Source organism: Pongo pygmaeus, chromosome X, assembly GCF_028885625.2.
Source record: "Pongo pygmaeus isolate AG05252 chromosome X, NHGRI_mPonPyg2-v2.0_pri, whole genome shotgun sequence".
Taxonomy (NCBI): Eukaryota; Metazoa; Chordata; class Mammalia; order Primates; family Hominidae; genus Pongo; species Pongo pygmaeus.
Genome location: NC_072396.2, coordinates 20,671,992 through 20,691,043, shown reverse-complemented (window position 1 = coordinate 20,691,043; position 19,052 = coordinate 20,671,992). Strand labels below are relative to the sequence as shown.

Below are 19,052 nucleotides of genomic sequence, written 5' to 3'. Positions count from 1 at the left end.
GCTCACTGCAGCCTTGAACTCCTCACCCCAAGCAATCCTCCTGCCTCAGCCTTCCAGGTAGCTAGGACTACAGGAGAACACCACCGTGCCTGGCTGATTTTTTATTTTTATTTTTTAAAGATGAGATCTTGGCCAGATGCCATGGTTCACGCCTGTAATCCCAGCACTTTGGGAGGCCAAGGCGGGCAGATTGCTTGAACTCAGGGGTTTGAGATTAGCCTGGGCAACATGGCAAAACCCCGTCTCTACTAAAAATACAAAAATAAGCCAAGCGTGATGGCACATGCCTGTAATCCCAGCTGCTCAGGAGCCTGAGGCAGGAGAATTGCTTGAACCCGGGAGGCAGAGGCTGCAGTGAGCCAAGATCGCGCCACTGCACTCCAGCCTGGGCGACAGAGTGAGACCCTGTCTCAATAATAATAATAATAATAATAATAATAATAATAATAATAAAGAGGTCTTGCTGTGTTGCCCAGGTTGGTCTCAAACTCCTGGCTTCAAGTGATCCTCCCACCTTGGCCTCCCAAAGTGCTGGACTGCAGGTGTGAGCCACCATACCCTACCCAGACTTGATTTTATTATAATATTTATCAGGTTGAGTTGTTAACTATTTATATGTTTATTTCCCATCAGATTTTTTTTTTTTTTTGAGGAAATCAGGGGTTTTTTGTATTTCTCATAGTTCATACCTGATAAAAGTTGGTGATTTTTGTGCTAGGTTATGTGTGTTCTTTGTGTGCGTGTGTGTGTGTGTGTTCTTAAAAGCATTGTTTTTTGTAAATATTTCTGTAGCCCTAAACAAAATATAAATTCATTAAAATAAGAAAGTTATCTTCAGTGTGTTTTATATTCCTGTGTACCTACAACATTCAATAAATATTAATTTGAATACCAAAATTAAATTTATATATGAATTATTAGTAGTAGAATGTTCTAGAATCGGATTAACATATTGCCTTATTTGGTAACCATGTTCTGTTGAAATTTTCCTTATAGGTGTTGATTTGGAATATATAATTCAACTCATAGCCTTACAAATATAAATACAAAATGGTGGTATAGTAATACTAATTTTGCACTTTTTCTAGGTTTTAAAACGACAAGGCTATGATGCTGCTTGTGATATATGGAGTCTTGGTGTCCTACTCTATACAATGCTTACCGGGTGAGTGTATACCATATGTTCTAAGCATCTAAGCATTTGTTCATCAATGTTTTGCTTAAGTTATCTAGGTTTTTGTTTTGTTTGGGGTTTTTTGTTTGTTTGTTTGTTTGCTTTTCCTTTAGAGACAGGGTCTCACTCTGTTGCCCAGGCTGGAGTACAGTGACACAGCCATAGTTCACTGTAGCCCCAAACTCCTGGGCTCAAGCAATCCTCTCACCTCAGCCTCCCGAATAGGAGTAGCTAGGACTACAGGAGTGCACCACCACACCTGCCTAATTTCTTTATTTTTTTGTAGAAGCAGGGTCTTGCTGTGCTGCCCAGGCTGGTTTCAAACTCCTGGGCTCAAGTGATCCTCCTGTCTTGGCCTCCTAAAGTGCTGGGATTACAGGCATGAGCCACTGTACCTGGCCTATATAGGTTTTTTTCTTTTTAATTCAGATGTTGTCATATCTTTCCATGTTTTCTCATGTTATCTAATATATACAATTCTGTAACAATTCCACATTTATGGCTATATCATTACTGATTTTTTATAATGTGCTATTTATTAATGTCTCGAGGTCCTAAATTGATTTTTTCCATACTTTTTTGGACTCTTGTCATGTCAGAAACATAGACTGTTTTTTGTTTTTTTTTTTTGAGACGGAGTCTTGCTCTATCATCCAGGCTGGAGTGCAGTAGCACGATCTCGGCTCACTGCAACCTCCGCCTCCCAGGTTCAAGCAATTCTCCTGCCTCAGCCTCCCGAGTAGCTGGGACTACAGGCACGCACTATCACGCCTGGCTAATTTTTGTATTTTTAGTTGAGACAATGTTTCATCATGTTGGCCAGGCTGGTCTCAAACTCCTGACCTTGTGATCCGCCCACCTCGGCCTCCCAAAGTGCTGGCATTACAGGCATGAGCCACCGTGCCTGGCCTACACTATTTCTTAATGTTTTATTCTATAATGTGTCAGGTCTTAAAATATTTATATTATTATATATTAAATATAATTAATATTTTATAACCTATACTTTACCTGGTGCCTTATGGAGCTTCATTTTGTTGATTTTTTTCACTTTGGTAGATTTTAATAAAATATTACATTAACTGAATTAGAGTACTTTTGAGATTACCAACCAAATAATAAATTGTATTCATTAATATTTTAATTTTATTATAAATTAGTTACACTCCATTTGCAAATGGTCCTGATGATACACCAGAGGAAATATTGGCACGAATAGGTAGCGGAAAATTCTCACTCAGTGGTGGTTACTGGAATTCTGTTTCAGACACAGCAAAGGTAAGTATCACTTCCTATTATAAGATTTTGAGAAAATAACTTTTTATGATCCATAGTGAGAAGAAATACTACCAGTTAGAAACCTTTGTTTATAAATTAGTATGTTAAAGTGATGTTAACAAATAATTTTGAACTCGAAAATGGACCCATTATTTTGTTTCTTTCCCAGCTGACATTGGTTCGGCCTTATTATTTATACTTTTAAAACTGTTTCTCACTGAAGAACATGATAAATAATAACCGTGGTAGTCTTCATGATTTGTCCGTCTATTGTGTGCCTCACACGTCACTTTACCTAAATTATGTCATGTAATCCTCATAACACCCTGTGAAATAGGTGGCAGTATCCCCATTTCACAGAAGGAAACCAGAGCCCAGAATGTTAGTTTGAACTTGTCCATGTTACATACCGGCTAAACATGGGTGCTTCAAACTAAATATGATTCCACAGCCCTCATTCCCTAGAATAATTATACCATGTTCTATTTTTAATTCAGATTATGAAGAAAGAGGTTTCGGTTTTTTCACAATAAACAGATGTATAGTTTCATAGCATCTGCATGAAATCATTTGAAGAGCCCGTCTCTCTGGAAGATCTGCCATCCCCTGAATAGCACTGACTTGCTTTCCAACTCTGTTCTATTTTCACTTTTTTCATAGAGAATTCTTTTTAAAAAATGAAGTTTTTTACTTCAAAATAAGAAAAACAGAGTAGATAAAGAGGATACATATTGGTAAAAGTGCATATTCTTTTTTCTTGGGGTGAAAGCTTGAGTTGAGGTGATCGTATAAGTAAATAGAACACATCAAAAGTGTATATAGATTCTATTGGCATAGGGCCTGAAGCCTCAGTTGACCAATTTAATGTCTGTATAGATAATATTTGGTTTTATAACTGCATTTAAAATGAAATGTTGGCCGGGCGCAGTGGCTCACACCTGTAATCCTGACGCTTTGGGAGGCCAAGGTGGGCGGATCACTTGAGGTCAGGAGTTCAGAACCAGCCTGGCCAACATGGTGAAACCCCATCTCTACTGAAAATACAAAAAAATTAGCCAGCTGTGGTAGCAGGTGCCTGTAATCCCAGCTACTCGGGAGGCTGAGGCAGGAAAATTGCTTGAACTAGGGAGGCGGAGGTTGCAGTGACCCAAGAGTGCACCCCTGCACTCCAGCCTGGGTGACAGAGCAAGACTGTGTCTCAAAAAAATAAACAAAAATAAATAAATAAAATGAAATGTTAGCCTTTACCTTTTTCTAACAATGTCTTAAACCAGATAATTCATTTCTCTGGGTACTTGTTTCCTTTGTAGTTCCCTTATTGAGTGCCTACAATGTGCTTAATAAATGAAGGCCTTGGAGATAAAAGATGTGACAAAGATAGAATTACCAATCCCAGGTTGCTCACAGTCTAGTTGGGAGACAGCCAAAAATATACGGTACAGTGTCACATGTGCTGTAACAGTGGTACAGTTTCTGTGCTAAAGAAGTTCACAGACGATGCTTAGTCAGAAGGATTTTAAGGAAAGCTTTCCAGAAGCAGTGAAGGAGTTTGCCAGGCAGATTTCAGGAGCAGAAAGATGTAGTCCTAAGCTGAGGGATCAGCACATGCAGATAGGTGGTGATGATAGCATGAGAATGCAGAATGCCTCCAGGCTGGTCATTCCATGTGACTAGTGCAGGGTTGCATGAGAGAGGATAGCTGATGAACCCAGATTGTGAAAGGCTTTGTGGCTCGTGCTGAGGATTGTGGGCTTAACTCTGGGTATTGTGGAGCTGTTAAAACACATATTAAGGAGTGCAGTGATCAGATTTTCCTTTTTAAAGTGCATTCTGTGGAGCAGTAATTCTTAGCTATGGAGTCCACCACAAACTTTGTCATGGTAGGTTGTAAGGTATATTAAGTATATGTTACCAACAATAAAATATCAGGGCTTACACATTAATTGATTTTTTAATAAGTTGAAGCAAGTTGAGGTTATCACTGTGATTTGCTTCATTCACTTACATCCTGGTATGCTTTTTTGGTGAGAGAGGAAGGGCAGGTGAGAATGGAGACACAGAGCATAAAAAATTACATCCAACTCACAGCCTATCTTATAGATTCCATGTTATTACTAGTAAGTGTTGCTAATATGTACAGTTAAGACTTGTGATTACAAGCATGATATAATTCCATGATTAGCCACAAGATAGAAGGGAGGGCTCTATCAATCTGGGTGTATCCCCTCAAGAGCAAGTTGCATATGTGAATGTTGTCAGTCATGTGGGTCATATGTGGCTTTGAGAGCAAGAAGACTAGAGCTGGCATTTACTGAGCATTTATGTGCCAAGGACTATGCTAACACTTTTACCTATGTTGTTTCATTCAGTCCTCACTGACCTAATATTAGGGACAGTACTTGTAAGGTTTTGCAATATTTCAGGTCATGAATGATGAGGACCTATATTAGAGCAGTTGTGATGGAATTTGAGCCAAATGGAAGAGAAATTCAGGAGGCAAAATAGACTTGATGGTTTATTATACATAAGAAATGAGAGAAAAGCGGTTATAATGTATGTAGTCCCCATTTCTACCTTGGGCAGATGGATGAGGGGTGGTATCCTTCACTGATTTGTAGAATACAAAAGAAGTAGTTTTGAGAGGAGTGGTGGTTGCAGATTTGGACATTATGAATTAAGAGATGTATGTCCATCAGGCAACTGTCTATATGGTTATAGGTCTTAAAAGAGAAGTCTGGGGTGACACTTAAAAGTTAAGAGTTGTCATCATCCATAGTAGCTAAGGCCATGAATATGAATGAGATTATCTGAGCAGAGTGGTAAGAGAGCCAAGGAAGGAATTCTGGAGAGCGCCACTTAAAGAGAAAGCTTAGGAGGAGTAGCCATTAAAGGGGCTGTAGTAAGAGAAGTAGTTTGAAGGGAGTTCGCCAAAAGTTCATTAACGTATAGATTTGATTAAAATTATAATTGAGTTTTGTTGTATCCCTGGACAGTTTTGCAGCCTTTTATGCAATTTTAAGCACTTTTGCCTACTTTCAGAATTGCAAAAGGGAGGTTCCTAATTTTTTTTATTTTTATTTCCAGCTCTGTTCAATTGCATATCCCTGTTCTTAGCTGTTAATAACTAAAAGTAAGAAACCATAAATGTCTCATAGCAGAGGAGTGCCTGGGACAACGTCACGCCAGTTCCCAAGATCTAGTTAACCACCAGATTCTGTCAGTTCTTTATCCTAAATACCTCCATTTCTCTCTCTCTCTCTCTTTTTTTTTTTTTTTTTTTTTTTTGACAGAGTCTTACTGTGTTGCCCAGGCTAGAGTTGCAGTGGTGCAATCACAGGTCGCTGCAACCTCCAACTTCTGGACTCTAGCTATCCTCCCACCTCAGCCTCCTGAACAGCCGGGACTACAGGCATGCACCACCACTCCCCGCTAACTTTTAAATTTTTTGTAGAGATGGAGTCCCACTACGTTGCCCAGGCTGGTCTCGAACTCCTGGGCTCAAGTGATCCTCCCACTTTGGCCTCCCAAAGTGCTGGGATTACAGGCATGAGCCACCACGCCCAGCCCAATTTTCTCCATTACATACACCTCCCTGAAGCTATCATCTTTCACCAGTCCATTTTCCTCCACACTCAGTGAATGTGATCTTTCTACTTAACCACATCACTCCCTAACTTTAAACGCTTTATTACCATCAAATAAGTCCACATTTGCAAATATGGCTTACAGGGACTTTCCTGGTCTGGTCCCTTCTCATCTCTCCCACTTTATCCACTGCCACATTCTCCTTCACAGTAAATTTATGCTGTAGCCGCATTGTACTGCTGCCAATTCCTTAACTGTGACGTCTTCTCTCCCACCTGAGAGCGTTCCTCCAAACTCACTCTCCATTCTCTCTACTCTACCTGAGGCAGTGTTTCCCCCTTCCTTTCTCTAATCTAGCTCCTGCTTATCCTACAGGTCTTATCTTCCTCTTAAAAACTCCCTTTTAAGCCACCTCGCACAGTACAGTCAGGTATCTCTATGTCCCTCTAGCTGCGCCTGGTGTTTGTTCATCCTGTCAAAGAACTTACTTGCTTTGTGATTATTGATTCTTTATCTCTCCTTCACTGAACTGAAAACTTCATGAAGTCAGAGTTCATTTTTTTTTTTTTTTGAGACAGGGTCTCGCTCTGTTGCCCAGACTGGAGTACAGTGGTTCAATCACGGCTCACTGCAGCCTTGACCTCCTGGGCTCAAATGATCCTCCGCCTCAGCCTCCCAAATAGCTGGGACCTCAGGCATATGCCACCACACTCAGCTTTAAAAAAAAAAAAAAAATTGTAGAGACAGGACCTCACTATGTTGCCTAGACTTCATTTCTGTGTTGTTCACTGTTAACTACCCAGTGCCTAGCAGAATGCCTGGCCTTTAATGGATACTTAACAAATGTATTTTGAATGAAAAATTTTAAAAATGGTGGCTTTTATAAATGACAGTGGTGTTATTTTGAAGAGTGTAAAACCATGTAGTGATTATATGCATCTACATTGCATGCATAGGAATGGCATTTAGATAGATATGCAGTGCTAACAGTGACTGTCTCTGGAAGAGTGGGATTATGGAACTGTTCCTCATGTGCTTTCACTTTCCAGTATTTTCTGATTATTCTGTAATGCCCATGAGTTGCTTTTGAAGTAGGAAAAAAAATACTATAAACTTTTCAGGGGGCATTTAGAGCCCTCCAATTAAATTCCTGTGATTGGACATTCATGTTGTTTTTCAGTATTACCAGCAACACAAAAAAAAATCTTAAGTAACTGAACATTACTTAAAAATAAACTGGCGGAGCACAGTGGTTCACATCTGTAATCCTAGCACCTTGAGAGGCTGAAGCGGGAGTAACACTTGGATCCAGGAGTTGGAGACCAGCCTGGGCAACATGATGAAACCCCATCTCTACTAAAAACATAAAAGTTAGCCAGGCATGGTGGCGCACACCTGTAGTCCCAGCTCCTTGGGAGGCTGAGGTGGGAGGATCACTTGAGCCCAGGAGACAGAGGTTGCAGTGAGCCAAGATCATGCCACTGCACTCCAGCCTGGGTGACAGAATGAGACCCTGTTTCAATAAATAAATAAACCTACAAAAATGTAGGAAACCCAGAAAATCTGAAGGAAAAAATAGCCAGAGTACTTAAAGATATATAAAATGTGCTAAATTGACCCCTCGTGATGCACCAAATTACTGTTATTTAGCAGGGAAAAAACGGAGACTGATTTTTTTTCCCCCAAATTACCATGTTGACCAAAGGGCTGCTACCAGAAAAAGCAGTATCATAGAAGCTAAGGAAGAATGTTCATTAGTATCAAGAGCCATAGAAAAAGAAGCAAAACAAAAGGTTTAAGCTTGTTTTATTATTCCCATTACAGGACCTGGTGTCAAAGATGCTTCATGTAGACCCTCATCAGAGACTGACTGCTGCTCTTGTGCTCAGACATCCTTGGATCGTCCACTGGGACCAACTGCCGCAATACCAACTAAATAGACAGGATGCACCACATCTAGTAAAGGTGAGCAGCCCCATACAGTCACTGTTTTCCACATGTCCTCCAGGGGAGACTTCAAGAAGCCCTGTCCATGCCCCCAGCACCTTTCTCTTTCATCCTGCATCCAATTCTGTTGTGGGATTCTCTTACGGTGGGTGACTTAGAAAAGCTCAAGGCATATCAATATATTAGTAATAAAACTAGTTTAAGAGCGACTTTTGAATTCCTCTCAGTCTACATAAGTAGGTATTCACTATCAATAAGGACAGATTAAGCTTATGGATTTCCCAACTTAAAGAGCATGCCTTCCTGTCTCTTTAGTGCCTTTATGCATTAAAGGAATGCAAAGGGAAAAAATGTTGAATAGTCCTGAGAAAAGTGAGGACTGCCTGTTATGAGCCTATCTGTGTTGTCTCTCATACAAAATTTTAACCTCCGTGTTGGCCTCTACAGTTTTGGTTAAGTCAGTGGATTTGACCGGTGTGGTTATTTTCATTATGAACCCAAATAAAATCTATATACATTTGTATATGAAAAAACTGTTCATTTTGTATTTGTGTATGTGTGACTATCCATTGTCATTTCTGTTATTACCTTTATTTCCTTTGTTCAGGGTGCCATGGCAGCTACATATTCTGCTTTGAACCGTAATCAGTCACCAGTTTTGGAACCAGTAGGCCGCTCTACTCTTGCTCAGCGGAGAGGTATTAAAAAAATCACCTCAACAGCCCTGTGAAGTGACCTCAGTGAGATATTTGGTACCATGGTGTAAGCTGATAGCACAAGTTCTGGCGACAGGTAGCACATATCTGAGAGACACCTGCAAGCACACACTGTCCCAGCTGGTACCCATAATGCTGCTGTTCCTGCTGCTGCTCCTGCTTTCGTCTCTTCTCGCTTTAAATGATTGTTAGCAAGTTAGATTTTCCTGGAGCTTCGGAAGAAATGAAAATGGAAACATGATGAAGATATAGTCACTGAATCAATGAGAAAAATAATGAACATATGAATACCACCTAAAAATACACTGAATAAAGTACACCATATAGCATTATTTTTATAGGAAATATTTCATGTCCCTTAAATATTCTTTGTTAGTTATAGGGATGGACAGTTTATGTTAAGCACTTAGCTTAAACAATCCGTTTATATTAGCACTGTATCCCTTGTGCCATCCAACATTTTGTATGTTTTTGTAAACAGTTCATATACAGTACATTTCTGTACTGCTTTCTTTAATGTATACATGCCTTGTTTAACTTGGAATCTATTATTATTAATCAATTGACTATTAAATCTGGTTAAATAGTTCACCTGGATTAACAGTATTGTTGGACAGCCCTAAAAATGGCCAGATTGTGGAACAGCTCTTGAATGTAATACTTCCAAAATGTACATATCTTTCCCCATGTCTGTTTCACTGGTTCGTTCATTTGTTTGTTTCTTAAAGTCAGGTGCTCTGTCAGACTAACCTAGAGAGCTGTTATGGTAGAGAAAGTTATCATATGTGTGTGGCATGAAATCAAGAATACACCTATGAAGTTAGTCCATATACTTTGCAACTCCTTAGAGTTCTTTTTTCCTTAATTAAGGAAGTAGTCCTTGCACTTCTAATCTTACATAGCATCCATACTTAGAATTTGGCATATCATCTGGGATTTTGCCAATATACGTCAAAGCCCTTTAAGAGTCATGGTAAGGAGATTGGTGAAGGAAAATTTAGCAACAGGTAATTGAAGTCCTATTGGATATTTCATGTTTAAATAGATATTCTATATTAAACACTAATTTAAATGTAATAAAGGCCAAAGGCCTCTGTATGAAATTGGATTTAAACTTTCTTATTTTAGGGAATAAAACATTATTGATCAAACAGTATCTGTTCTAACCTAAAATTATAGGTAGGGCAGGCTAAGTGAACAGCATTGAATATTTTCTGAATCCCTCATGATAATTTATAGCCACATACTGCTTCCTTTGACTTCAGGAATGATCAGTTTTCATAATGGCCACTGGGCCTGCTTAGATTGCAGTATTCATTATCTGCATCTAATTTGGTAGTTTCCACAATCGTATTTGATGAAAGAAACTTCAGTCCCCATTATTACCTGTGTCTTTGCCAAGCTGCCTAGCATACATCAGTATGTAATGTAAAAGACATATGAGCAAGAAAAAAGTGATTTAACTTACCTCATCAAGAATGTACCCATACGGGCTGGGCGCAGTGGCTCACGCCTGTAATCCCAGCATTTTGGGAGGCCGAGGCAGGTGGATCACCTGAGGTCAGGAGTTTGAGACCAGCCTGGCCAACATGGTGAAACCCTGTCTCTACTAAAAAATACAAAAATTAGCTGGGCATGGTGGCACCCACCTGTAATCCTAGCTACTCAGGAGGCTGAGGCAGGAGAATCGCTTGAACCTAGGAGGTGGTGGTTGCAGTGAGCCAAGATCACGCCATTGCACTCCAGCCTGGGCGACAGAGTGAGACTCTGTCTCAAGAAGGAAAAAAAAAAAAAAGAATGTACTCATACAGATTTTTGCTAGTCATCATGTAATAAGCCATTTATATCAGAAACCTTTTTTCCTGCCACAGAAGCTTGAAATTTTCCCCTAAGAGTACAAAGCCAAGAGAGTGTGGTTTGTCTAAATGTCCTGAAATCCACTTGCCATTCCTTAACTTCTCCTCTATGCAATTAAAGAGAAAGGGGAAATCTATAACATTTCTTTTGCCCAAGTGACACAAAAATGATTACTGCATAGAAATCAAATGTAAGTTTAGCTTCTAAATGAAATAATGTATAGGAAGGATATCAGAATGTCTAGATAGAGAAAGTATTTTCAAATTCTTGAATATATGGATGCTAACTATTAAAAGCTGCTTTCCATTGCCTGGAAAGAGAGCTTTTTTCCCTCCTCTATTCAGTGTTTCAAACTATGATCATCTCAAATTATTGTCACTTTTAAAATGTTAATGTCATTCTGAGCAGAAAAATATATATTTTCAGATTTTTTACACTGATGCTACTCCATAATTGCTTAGGAGTATTGTCCATCATAGTCTTTTAGAACTAGAAGTAAACACATAAATCCTTATAAATTACCCAATCCAACTTTCTCATATTGCATGTAGAGAACCTGAGACACATATCAAAGTCTAGAATCCTTAACTCCTCCCCATTTTGTTTTTTTTCCCCTCATAACACCATGCTGCCTTTCCCCCATATGATCACCAACCAGTAGCTGAGTTCAAAAACTACATATTTCTTGGGCAGTCCTCTACTGGTATGTGATGCCAACTTTTATTTCTTTCGAAGATAGTTACCTTCTTTGCTTAGCCCAGCAGCCAATTTTATTGGAGAAAAGCAAGTTATATGTTCACAAAATGGAAGGCTTTCTACTTAAATGTATTTAATCTGTGGTCCTGTTATTCTCTTCCATTGCTTTTGACATACAGTGGAAAAACTTGGCCAACAATGTGCTCTAAATATAGTGCTTGTGTTGGGTTAACTTTTCCATTAATTTCTCAGCGTCAATTCTTCAGGCCCCTACAGTTGTGGTATTGAGGCCCCTAAAGGCTTCTGCCTTTCACCAATTAGTGCTGCCAGTTACTGAGGCTTCTCCCAGAAGGTATCAGTCCAGTCTTAAAGATATTTCATTGTGAAAGAAGAAACTAAACTATCAGGCCTCTTTTACAAAATGAGAGATTGAATTTAAGCTTGTCAAGCACATACTGGAAAGTATGAATTACACTACCATGTGTTTTGTATCTTCCCTTTCAAGTGATGATGTTAAATGAAGGTAAGTTTTTCATCCTTTTTTAATTTTTGTTTTTTATAAATCATTTCAGCTTTTTCTGGTTTATAGAGGTGTCTTATTTCTAATGCAACAGACCCCCAACTTTAACAGATTTGATATGGATGCATTTATTCACAAGCAACCCCAAAAGTCCAAAAATGTAATAATTTTGACAAGGCCCAAAGTTGAGATGCTGTGAAGCTTGTATGTGTGAAAAGTCAGTTATGATTGTCTGGAGAGAAGCTGTGGTGTGTATGCTGTAGAGTTTCCACATTTCACATGCAGTGTACTCCAAAAAGTGGGTTTGGGTCAACCATTTCCCATCTCTTTTTAAGAAGTGACTGCTGTTGGGGCCAGGGGACATCATGGGAGGTGGGGCTGTCCAGTTAGCTGTGCCCTGCACCTTCAGCCCAGGAAAGATTTGAACAGAGCAAAGGCTTCAAGAGAGGGCAGAATGTATTCGGCAGAAAAGGGACTCAGGTAAGCCCAGCCTGGGATGACAGCAGAAAAGCATTCAAGATTTGCAGGTCTTGCTATGGATGCGCTTAATCACCATGGAGGCCAGCAATGCCCATCTCAACATGGCTTTGATATTCTCTACTTCCTGGCCTTTAAAAATGACCTATAATTTTTCAGTTTGCTTTACTATATTTTATAAAGAAAATTCTATCTTATGGTTGATTGAGCATTGAGACTTATGAAGGCCTTAGGATAGATAGCTCAGGAATGTAAAGGTTCAGAAAAGGTCTGTTTTCTCAGATTAACAAATATGATGGACTCCATGGCTGACCTTGGTGCTTAAACCAGGAGGTTTCAATCTAGTCCTATAGTTGTGTCCCTCTGAAAGGCCCAATGCCATGTAACTAACTTTAAACTGGATATATACTTTGAGCCTTACTTAATTCACAGATAAGTTGACTTAACTCAGTATTTTTATTTCAATTAATGAAAATAGTCCTCTTTTCAACCCCAGGTTGCTTAACATTTTGCTGGTCTCCCCAAGTGACCATTGGTGGAGACCAATTAATGAAGGAATGAAATTCACTTTCTTGGGACTGTGGTATTCAACAGAGCCACACTTAACCACTTTTTCCAATGAAGAATCTCCAGAATGATAATGCCCAAATATGGATGGCCAAGAAGAATTTGTATCTACAGTGTGCTTTATGTGTTTTTGACACTGCTGTATTCTGTGTGATCAAGTGATTTGCAACTGGTTCCAGTGTGACTGAGTGTTCTCAAAGAATTCTAGTAACTAAGTCAACTTAATTTTCTTAAGCCTGGCATTACTATCAGCCTCACATTTACCACTTTGATTCTAGTTTTTTAACTGTTCGTAACAGGGCATACCGAGGGTTGGGATGAGAGCCTACTTCCTACCTCTTAAGGCACTTTCCTCATTATTTTGCCATATAATCTTGAACTGCATGATAAGCTGTTTAAATGTCCATGACTTCTCCCAGAGCAACTAGCAAAGTATATGACATTTTGAATAGAGATTAGTGGAAAGGAAAATGTAGAGATTTAAGTTCAGAGGTACCAACCTCAATAAAACCTCTTTAGAGCACATACCATGAGTAGAGTATATGTAAACGTATATGAGAAGAGAGTCGCTATAATAGTCCTCTCTAAGTAGATTAGTTCGTTGTCTAATGGAAGTGAACATCTTTACTCCTATTATCACCATAGTACTGAATGAACTGTATAATGAGTTTTTCAAACAAGTATTTAAAATAGAACTTTCACGTACAAAGCAAGGGCATAAAGATTTTGGTTTGTGTTTCTGTAAGTGTAGTTTACCATCTAAAACTTTGTTTTTTAATTTTAAAAAAAGCTTCAAGGTATTGCCATTCCTTAGCATCCTTATTGATTATGGGTGATGAGTTTTAAACTCTTAAAATCATATACATGTATTAGTTTATCTTAACTGTTGCCCTAAGCAAAAGGGAAGGTATACACCTAAGGGATGTACTTATTTTGCATTTTTGGTCATGGGTGGGAATGGGGTGGGTGCCTACTTAAATAGTTTTTAAAAAAGAAAAAAATCACAAATATTTTTCTACTATTATATATGATCTTCCTTTATACTAGTTTCTCTCTAGTAAGGCATGCCAGAAGCTCAAGATACCATATCATGAATTCTTACGTATTGTACCTTTTGTTGGTGGTTAAATCGCATCAGATGCTTGGCATTGCTGCCATAATTATAAAATGCTTGTAAAGGATCAAGTGTCACTAAATACTTTAAATTGTTTTACTTAAGAGTCTAATCTGGGAAGTTTTCAAATCATACTATTAATGTGTAATCTAAGCTCTTCAGATGTATCCATGAATAATCCTGGAACAATATTGCTTGTATTCCTGTCATAGAACAGGTTTTGTAATCTTTAAAAGAAATGAAAATTTATATAATAAAGTTTCAAATCAATGCATGTTTGTCCCTTTTATCAGATTATTTTGATCATGTAATCCTTTATAATGTGAAATTCTATCCAAAGTATATTTTTGAAACTAGATTGATAAAACAGGAATATTTGAGTTAAGAAGTGCAAAATAATTTTTCCATGCATAATATTGTTTCATTCAAAGGGTTTGTCAAGTCAAACACATAAATCATAGATCTTACCCAATACCAAACTTTTAATGAATCAAAGGATATGGGATGATCACCAGACACAGATGAAATATTCATTTTTTAGGGAAGTCCAAAATGTTAGAGAGTCCAGCTCCAAAAATGGCCCTTTTCTCTCTCGGTGCACTTTGGATTCAAAAAGGACAAGTTTCTTTCTGAGCGTTGTATGTGGAGACCTTGTTCAAACAAAGGGAGTCATTTGATTTTGCAACATCTCCTTTTTATACTTCATTATGCAGTTTAAATGAGCCCTCATTCTCCAGCCAGTCATGCCTCATGAATCCACAAATCCTAAGTTTTACAATAAACCATCTATAAAGACCAAGTATATCTTGCTAAAAGCATTTTAGAGATAAGGACTTTACATTTTCTCTCTGGTAATAAATATCAGCACATTTTGGAGGAAATTTGATTGAGTTCATTGATTCCTAGTAGAGAGGGAATGGGTTATATAGGCCTGAAGTTAGCCTTTTCTTGCCCAGTTGACATTTCTTAGTAGTTCCATATTATGAAATACCACACATTGAGTGACTTAATCAGAATTTATTTCTCACAGTTCTGGAGGCTGGAAGTCCAAGACCAGGGTGCTTGTAGGGTTGGGTTCTTCAGAGACCTCTCTCTTTGGCTTACAGTTGGCCGGCCTCTTGCTGCCTCTTCACATGGTTGGTCCTCTGTGCTTGTGCAGCCTTGCTGTTCCTTTTTTTATAAGGACGCCAGTCACGTTGCATTAGAGCCCCACTCTAACAGCCCCATTTTAATTCAATCACCTCTTTAAAGACTTTATCTTCAAATACTGTTACATTCTCAGGTACTGGGGGTTGGGACTTCAACATATAAGGATTTGGGGAAGGTAACAATTCAGCCCATAACAGCTGGTTTAGGGGCTATCCACTTGGATTTAGTTACTCGAGATAAGATGGCGACCTTCAAGGTCTACTTGGCATTATGCTGAGGCAAGGTAGGAATGTTAACTGTATTTGCTTTCTACCATTTTTGTAACAAATTACTACAATTTAGTGGCTTAAAACAACACAGATTTGTTATCTTACAGTTTTGGAGATCAGAAGTCCAATACAGGTCTCACTGAGCTAAAATCAAGGTGTCAGCAGGGCTGCTACGTTCCTTTCCGGAGGCCCTAGGGAAGAATTGTTTCCTTGCCTCTTCCAGTTTCTAAAGGCTGCCTCCATTCCTTGACTTACGGCCCATTCCTTCATCTTCAAAACCAGCAACGGTGGGTCAAGTCCTCTCCACATGCATCTTTTTGCCCCTCCTCTTCTGCCTCTTCCACTTTTAAGGACTCATGTGATTAGATTTCACCTACGCAGGTAATCTAGGATAATCTCTCCATCTCAAGGTCAACAGATTAGCAACATTAATTGCATCTGCAACTTTTGTTCCCTGTTGCCATGTGAGATAACATATTCACAGATTCCAGGGATTTGGACATGGACACCTTTGAAGTTCATTAGTCTGCCTATCATGATTATAGAAACACCTGGCTTCTCAGACAGACTGACACAGAGTAGCAGTATTGGCCATGGTCAGGCTTCTGCAGCTTTATATTAATGTACCCTGAATTCATAAAATTGACACACTAAAAAAAGCTAGGTAAAGGAAGTGCAGGATGCTGTAGGAATATGTAGCAGGGTTGCCTAGGGATTAGAGCAGACCTTCTAAGGAAACAATGATTAATCTGAGACCTAAAAGGGCAAGGGAGAAGGGTAGAATAGAATGTATAGAAATTCGGAATTAGAGGCACTCAAAATCAAAAGTTCTGTATGACTAGAACTTAAAAAGTAAGAGAAGAAGAAATATGTGAGGCTCAAGAGATAAGCAGGAGCCAGATCATCAAAGGCATAATAAATCATATTAAGGAATTTGAATTTTATCCCTTTGGGGTTTTCCCCCACAGTCCCCAGTCTTTATTTCCTTTTTTATCCAGACTGAACCTCATGGCCCCATAGCTGATAATCTGAACTTCTCTCTCAGAAGCACCCGCAACTTCCTTATATCTTTCCCTTATTCTGCACCCACTGAGCAAAAAAAAAAAAAAAACTCCAATCCTGGATCATTTTGGTTAATGATTGTATGCAGTCAGCTATTGTATGGAAGAAATGTAACCACCCAATGGATTCACCTTGCTCTGTGTAGACAGCCAATTTATCAAGACAGGAGAATTGCAATAGAGAAAGAGTAATTCATGCAGAGCCAGCTGTATAGGAGACTGGAGTTTTATTATTACTCAAATCAGTCTCCCTGAGCATTCAGGAATCAGAGTTTTTTAAAGGATAATTTGGTGGGGGGGGGGGGGGGCCATGAGCCAAGAGTGCTGATTGGCCAGGTCAGAGGTGAAGTCATAGGGGACTGAAGCTGTCCTCTTGCAATGAGTCAGTTCCTAGGCTCATATTAGCCAGTTTATTGATCAGGGTGGTGCCAACTGATCCATCAAGTGCAGGGTCTGCAAAATATATCAAGCAGTGATCTTAGGCATTATGATAGCGATGTTATCCCCAGGAGCAATTTGGGGAGAGTCAGAATCTTGTAGCCTCCAGCTGCATGACTCCTAAACCATAATTTCTAATCTTTTGGCTAATTTGTTAGTCCTACAAAGGCAGTCTAGTCCCCAGGCAAGAAGGGGATTCATTTTGGGAAAGGGCTGTTATCATTTTTGTTTTAAACTGTAAACTAAATTTCTCCTAAAGTTAGTCCAGCCTACACCCAGGAATGAACAAGGACAGCTTGGAAGTTACAAACAAGATGGAGTTGGCCAGGCACGGTGGCTCACGCCTGTAATCCCAGCACTTTGGGAAGCCGAGGCGGGCAGATCACGAGGTCAGGAGATCATAGACCATCCTGGCTAACATGGTGAAACCTCGTCTCTACTAAAAACACAAAAAATTAGCCGGGCGTGGTGGCGGGCACCTGTAGTCCCAGCTACTCAGGAGGCTGAGGCAGGAAAATGGCGTGAACCCGGGAGGCGGAGCTTGCAGTGAGCCGAGATCTCACCACTGCACTCCAGCCTGGGCGACAGAGCGAGACTCCGTCTCAAAAAAAAAAAAAAAAAGAAAAGAAACAAGATGGAGTTGGAGTTGGTTAGGTCAGATCTCATTGTCTCAGTTACAATTTTGCAATGGCAGTTTCGAAAACCATGTAATTATGCAAACTGACACCACTGCAAATTTATATTTTCTAATCTCAGCTAAACCCTCAGTACCATTTGTCATTTGATCCATCTCCTATTTCTTTAACAGTTTTATTGAGATATAGTTTACATGCCATACAGTTCACCATTTAAAGTGTACAATCTAGGCCAGGCACGGTGGCTCATGCCTGTAATCCCAGCACTTTGGGAGGCTGAGGCAGGTGAATCACCCGAGGTCAGGGGTTCAAGAGCAGCCTGGCCAACATGGCAAAACCCCATCTCTACTAAAAATACAAAAATTAGCCGGGCATGGTGTCAAGAGCCTATAATCCCACCTACTCATGAGGCTGAGGCAGGAAAATCGCTTGAATCTGGGAGGCGGAGGTTGCAGTGAGCTGAGATCACACCATTGCACTCTAGCCTAGGAGACGAGTGAAACTCTGTCTCAAAAAAAAGTGTACGATTTACTGTTTTGTTTTGTTTTTATTTTTTTTGAGATAGTGTCTCACTCTTGCCCAGCGTGGAATGCAGTGGCATGATCTCAGCTCATGGGTTCCAGCGATTCTCCCGCCTCAGCCTCCCAAGTAGCTGGGACTACAGGTGCACACCACCACGCCTGGCTAATTTTTATATTTTTTAGTAGAGACGGGGTTTCACCATATTGGCCAGGCTGGTCTCAAACTCCTGACCTTGTGATCCGCCCGCCTCGGCCTCCCAAAGTGCTGGGATTACAGGCGTGAGCCACTGCACCCAGCAATTTAATGTCTTTTAGTATGGTACTTATAGAGTTGTGCAACCATTATCATAATGTAATTTTAGAACATTCTCACCATCCCAAAAAGAAACTATACCCTAGTTCAAGCCACAACTGTCTTTCGTTCGGACTATTACAGTAGCCTCCTGTGTGGTTTCCATTTCCACCCTTGCCCCCTACAGTCTGTTCTTAACACAGAAACCAAAATGATCTATTTAAAAACCTACTGAAAGGCCGGGCGCAGTGGCTCATGCCTGTAATCCCAGCCCTTTGGGAGGCCAAGGCGGGTGGATCACTTGAGGTCAGCAGTTCAAGAACAGCCTGGCCAACATGGCGAAACCCCATCTCTACTAAAAATACAAAAATTAGCCAGGCATGGTAGCGCACACCTGTAATCCCAGCTACTTAGGGAGGCTGAGGCAGGTGAATCGCTTCAACCTAGGGGGCAGAGGTTGCAGTGAGCCAAGATCGCGCCACTGCACTCCAGCCTGGAGCTGGACACTCCGGCATGGAGCTGGAGACAGAGCGAGACTCCATCTCAAAAAAAAAAAACCTACTGAAGATTACAAGTGATCTGGCCTCCTTACTTCTCCAATCTCATCTCTTCGAATTCTTCCCTTGGCTCAGTGCATTCTAGCCACACTGACCTTCTTTCTTTTCTTCCTTCCTTCCTTCTTTCCTTTCCTTCATTTATGTCCTTCCCTCCTTCTTCCTTTCCTTCTTTCTTTCATGGGGTCTCACTCTGTTGCCC

General features: G+C 39.9%; 1 protein-coding gene across 10 annotated transcripts in view; it reads left to right on the top strand.

The window, feature by feature from the left end:
* RPS6KA3 (ribosomal protein S6 kinase A3) overlaps nucleotides 1–14,205 on the top strand; it is a 116,749-nt gene extending 102,544 nt beyond the window's left edge. For all 10 annotated transcript variants that reach the window (XM_063660543.1, XM_063660541.1, XM_054471564.2 and 7 more), the window contains 4 exons: nucleotides 1,089–1,165; nucleotides 2,335–2,452; nucleotides 7,862–8,002; nucleotides 8,592–14,205. In XM_063660543.1, coding sequence (XP_063516613.1) covers nucleotides 1,089–1,165; nucleotides 2,335–2,452; nucleotides 7,862–8,002; nucleotides 8,592–8,714 — 459 coding nt within the window. In that variant the 3' untranslated portion in view covers nucleotides 8,715–14,205. The remainder of the gene's footprint in view (nucleotides 1–1,088; nucleotides 1,166–2,334; nucleotides 2,453–7,861; nucleotides 8,003–8,591) is intronic.
* Nucleotides 14,206–19,052: the final 4,847 nt, after the last annotated feature.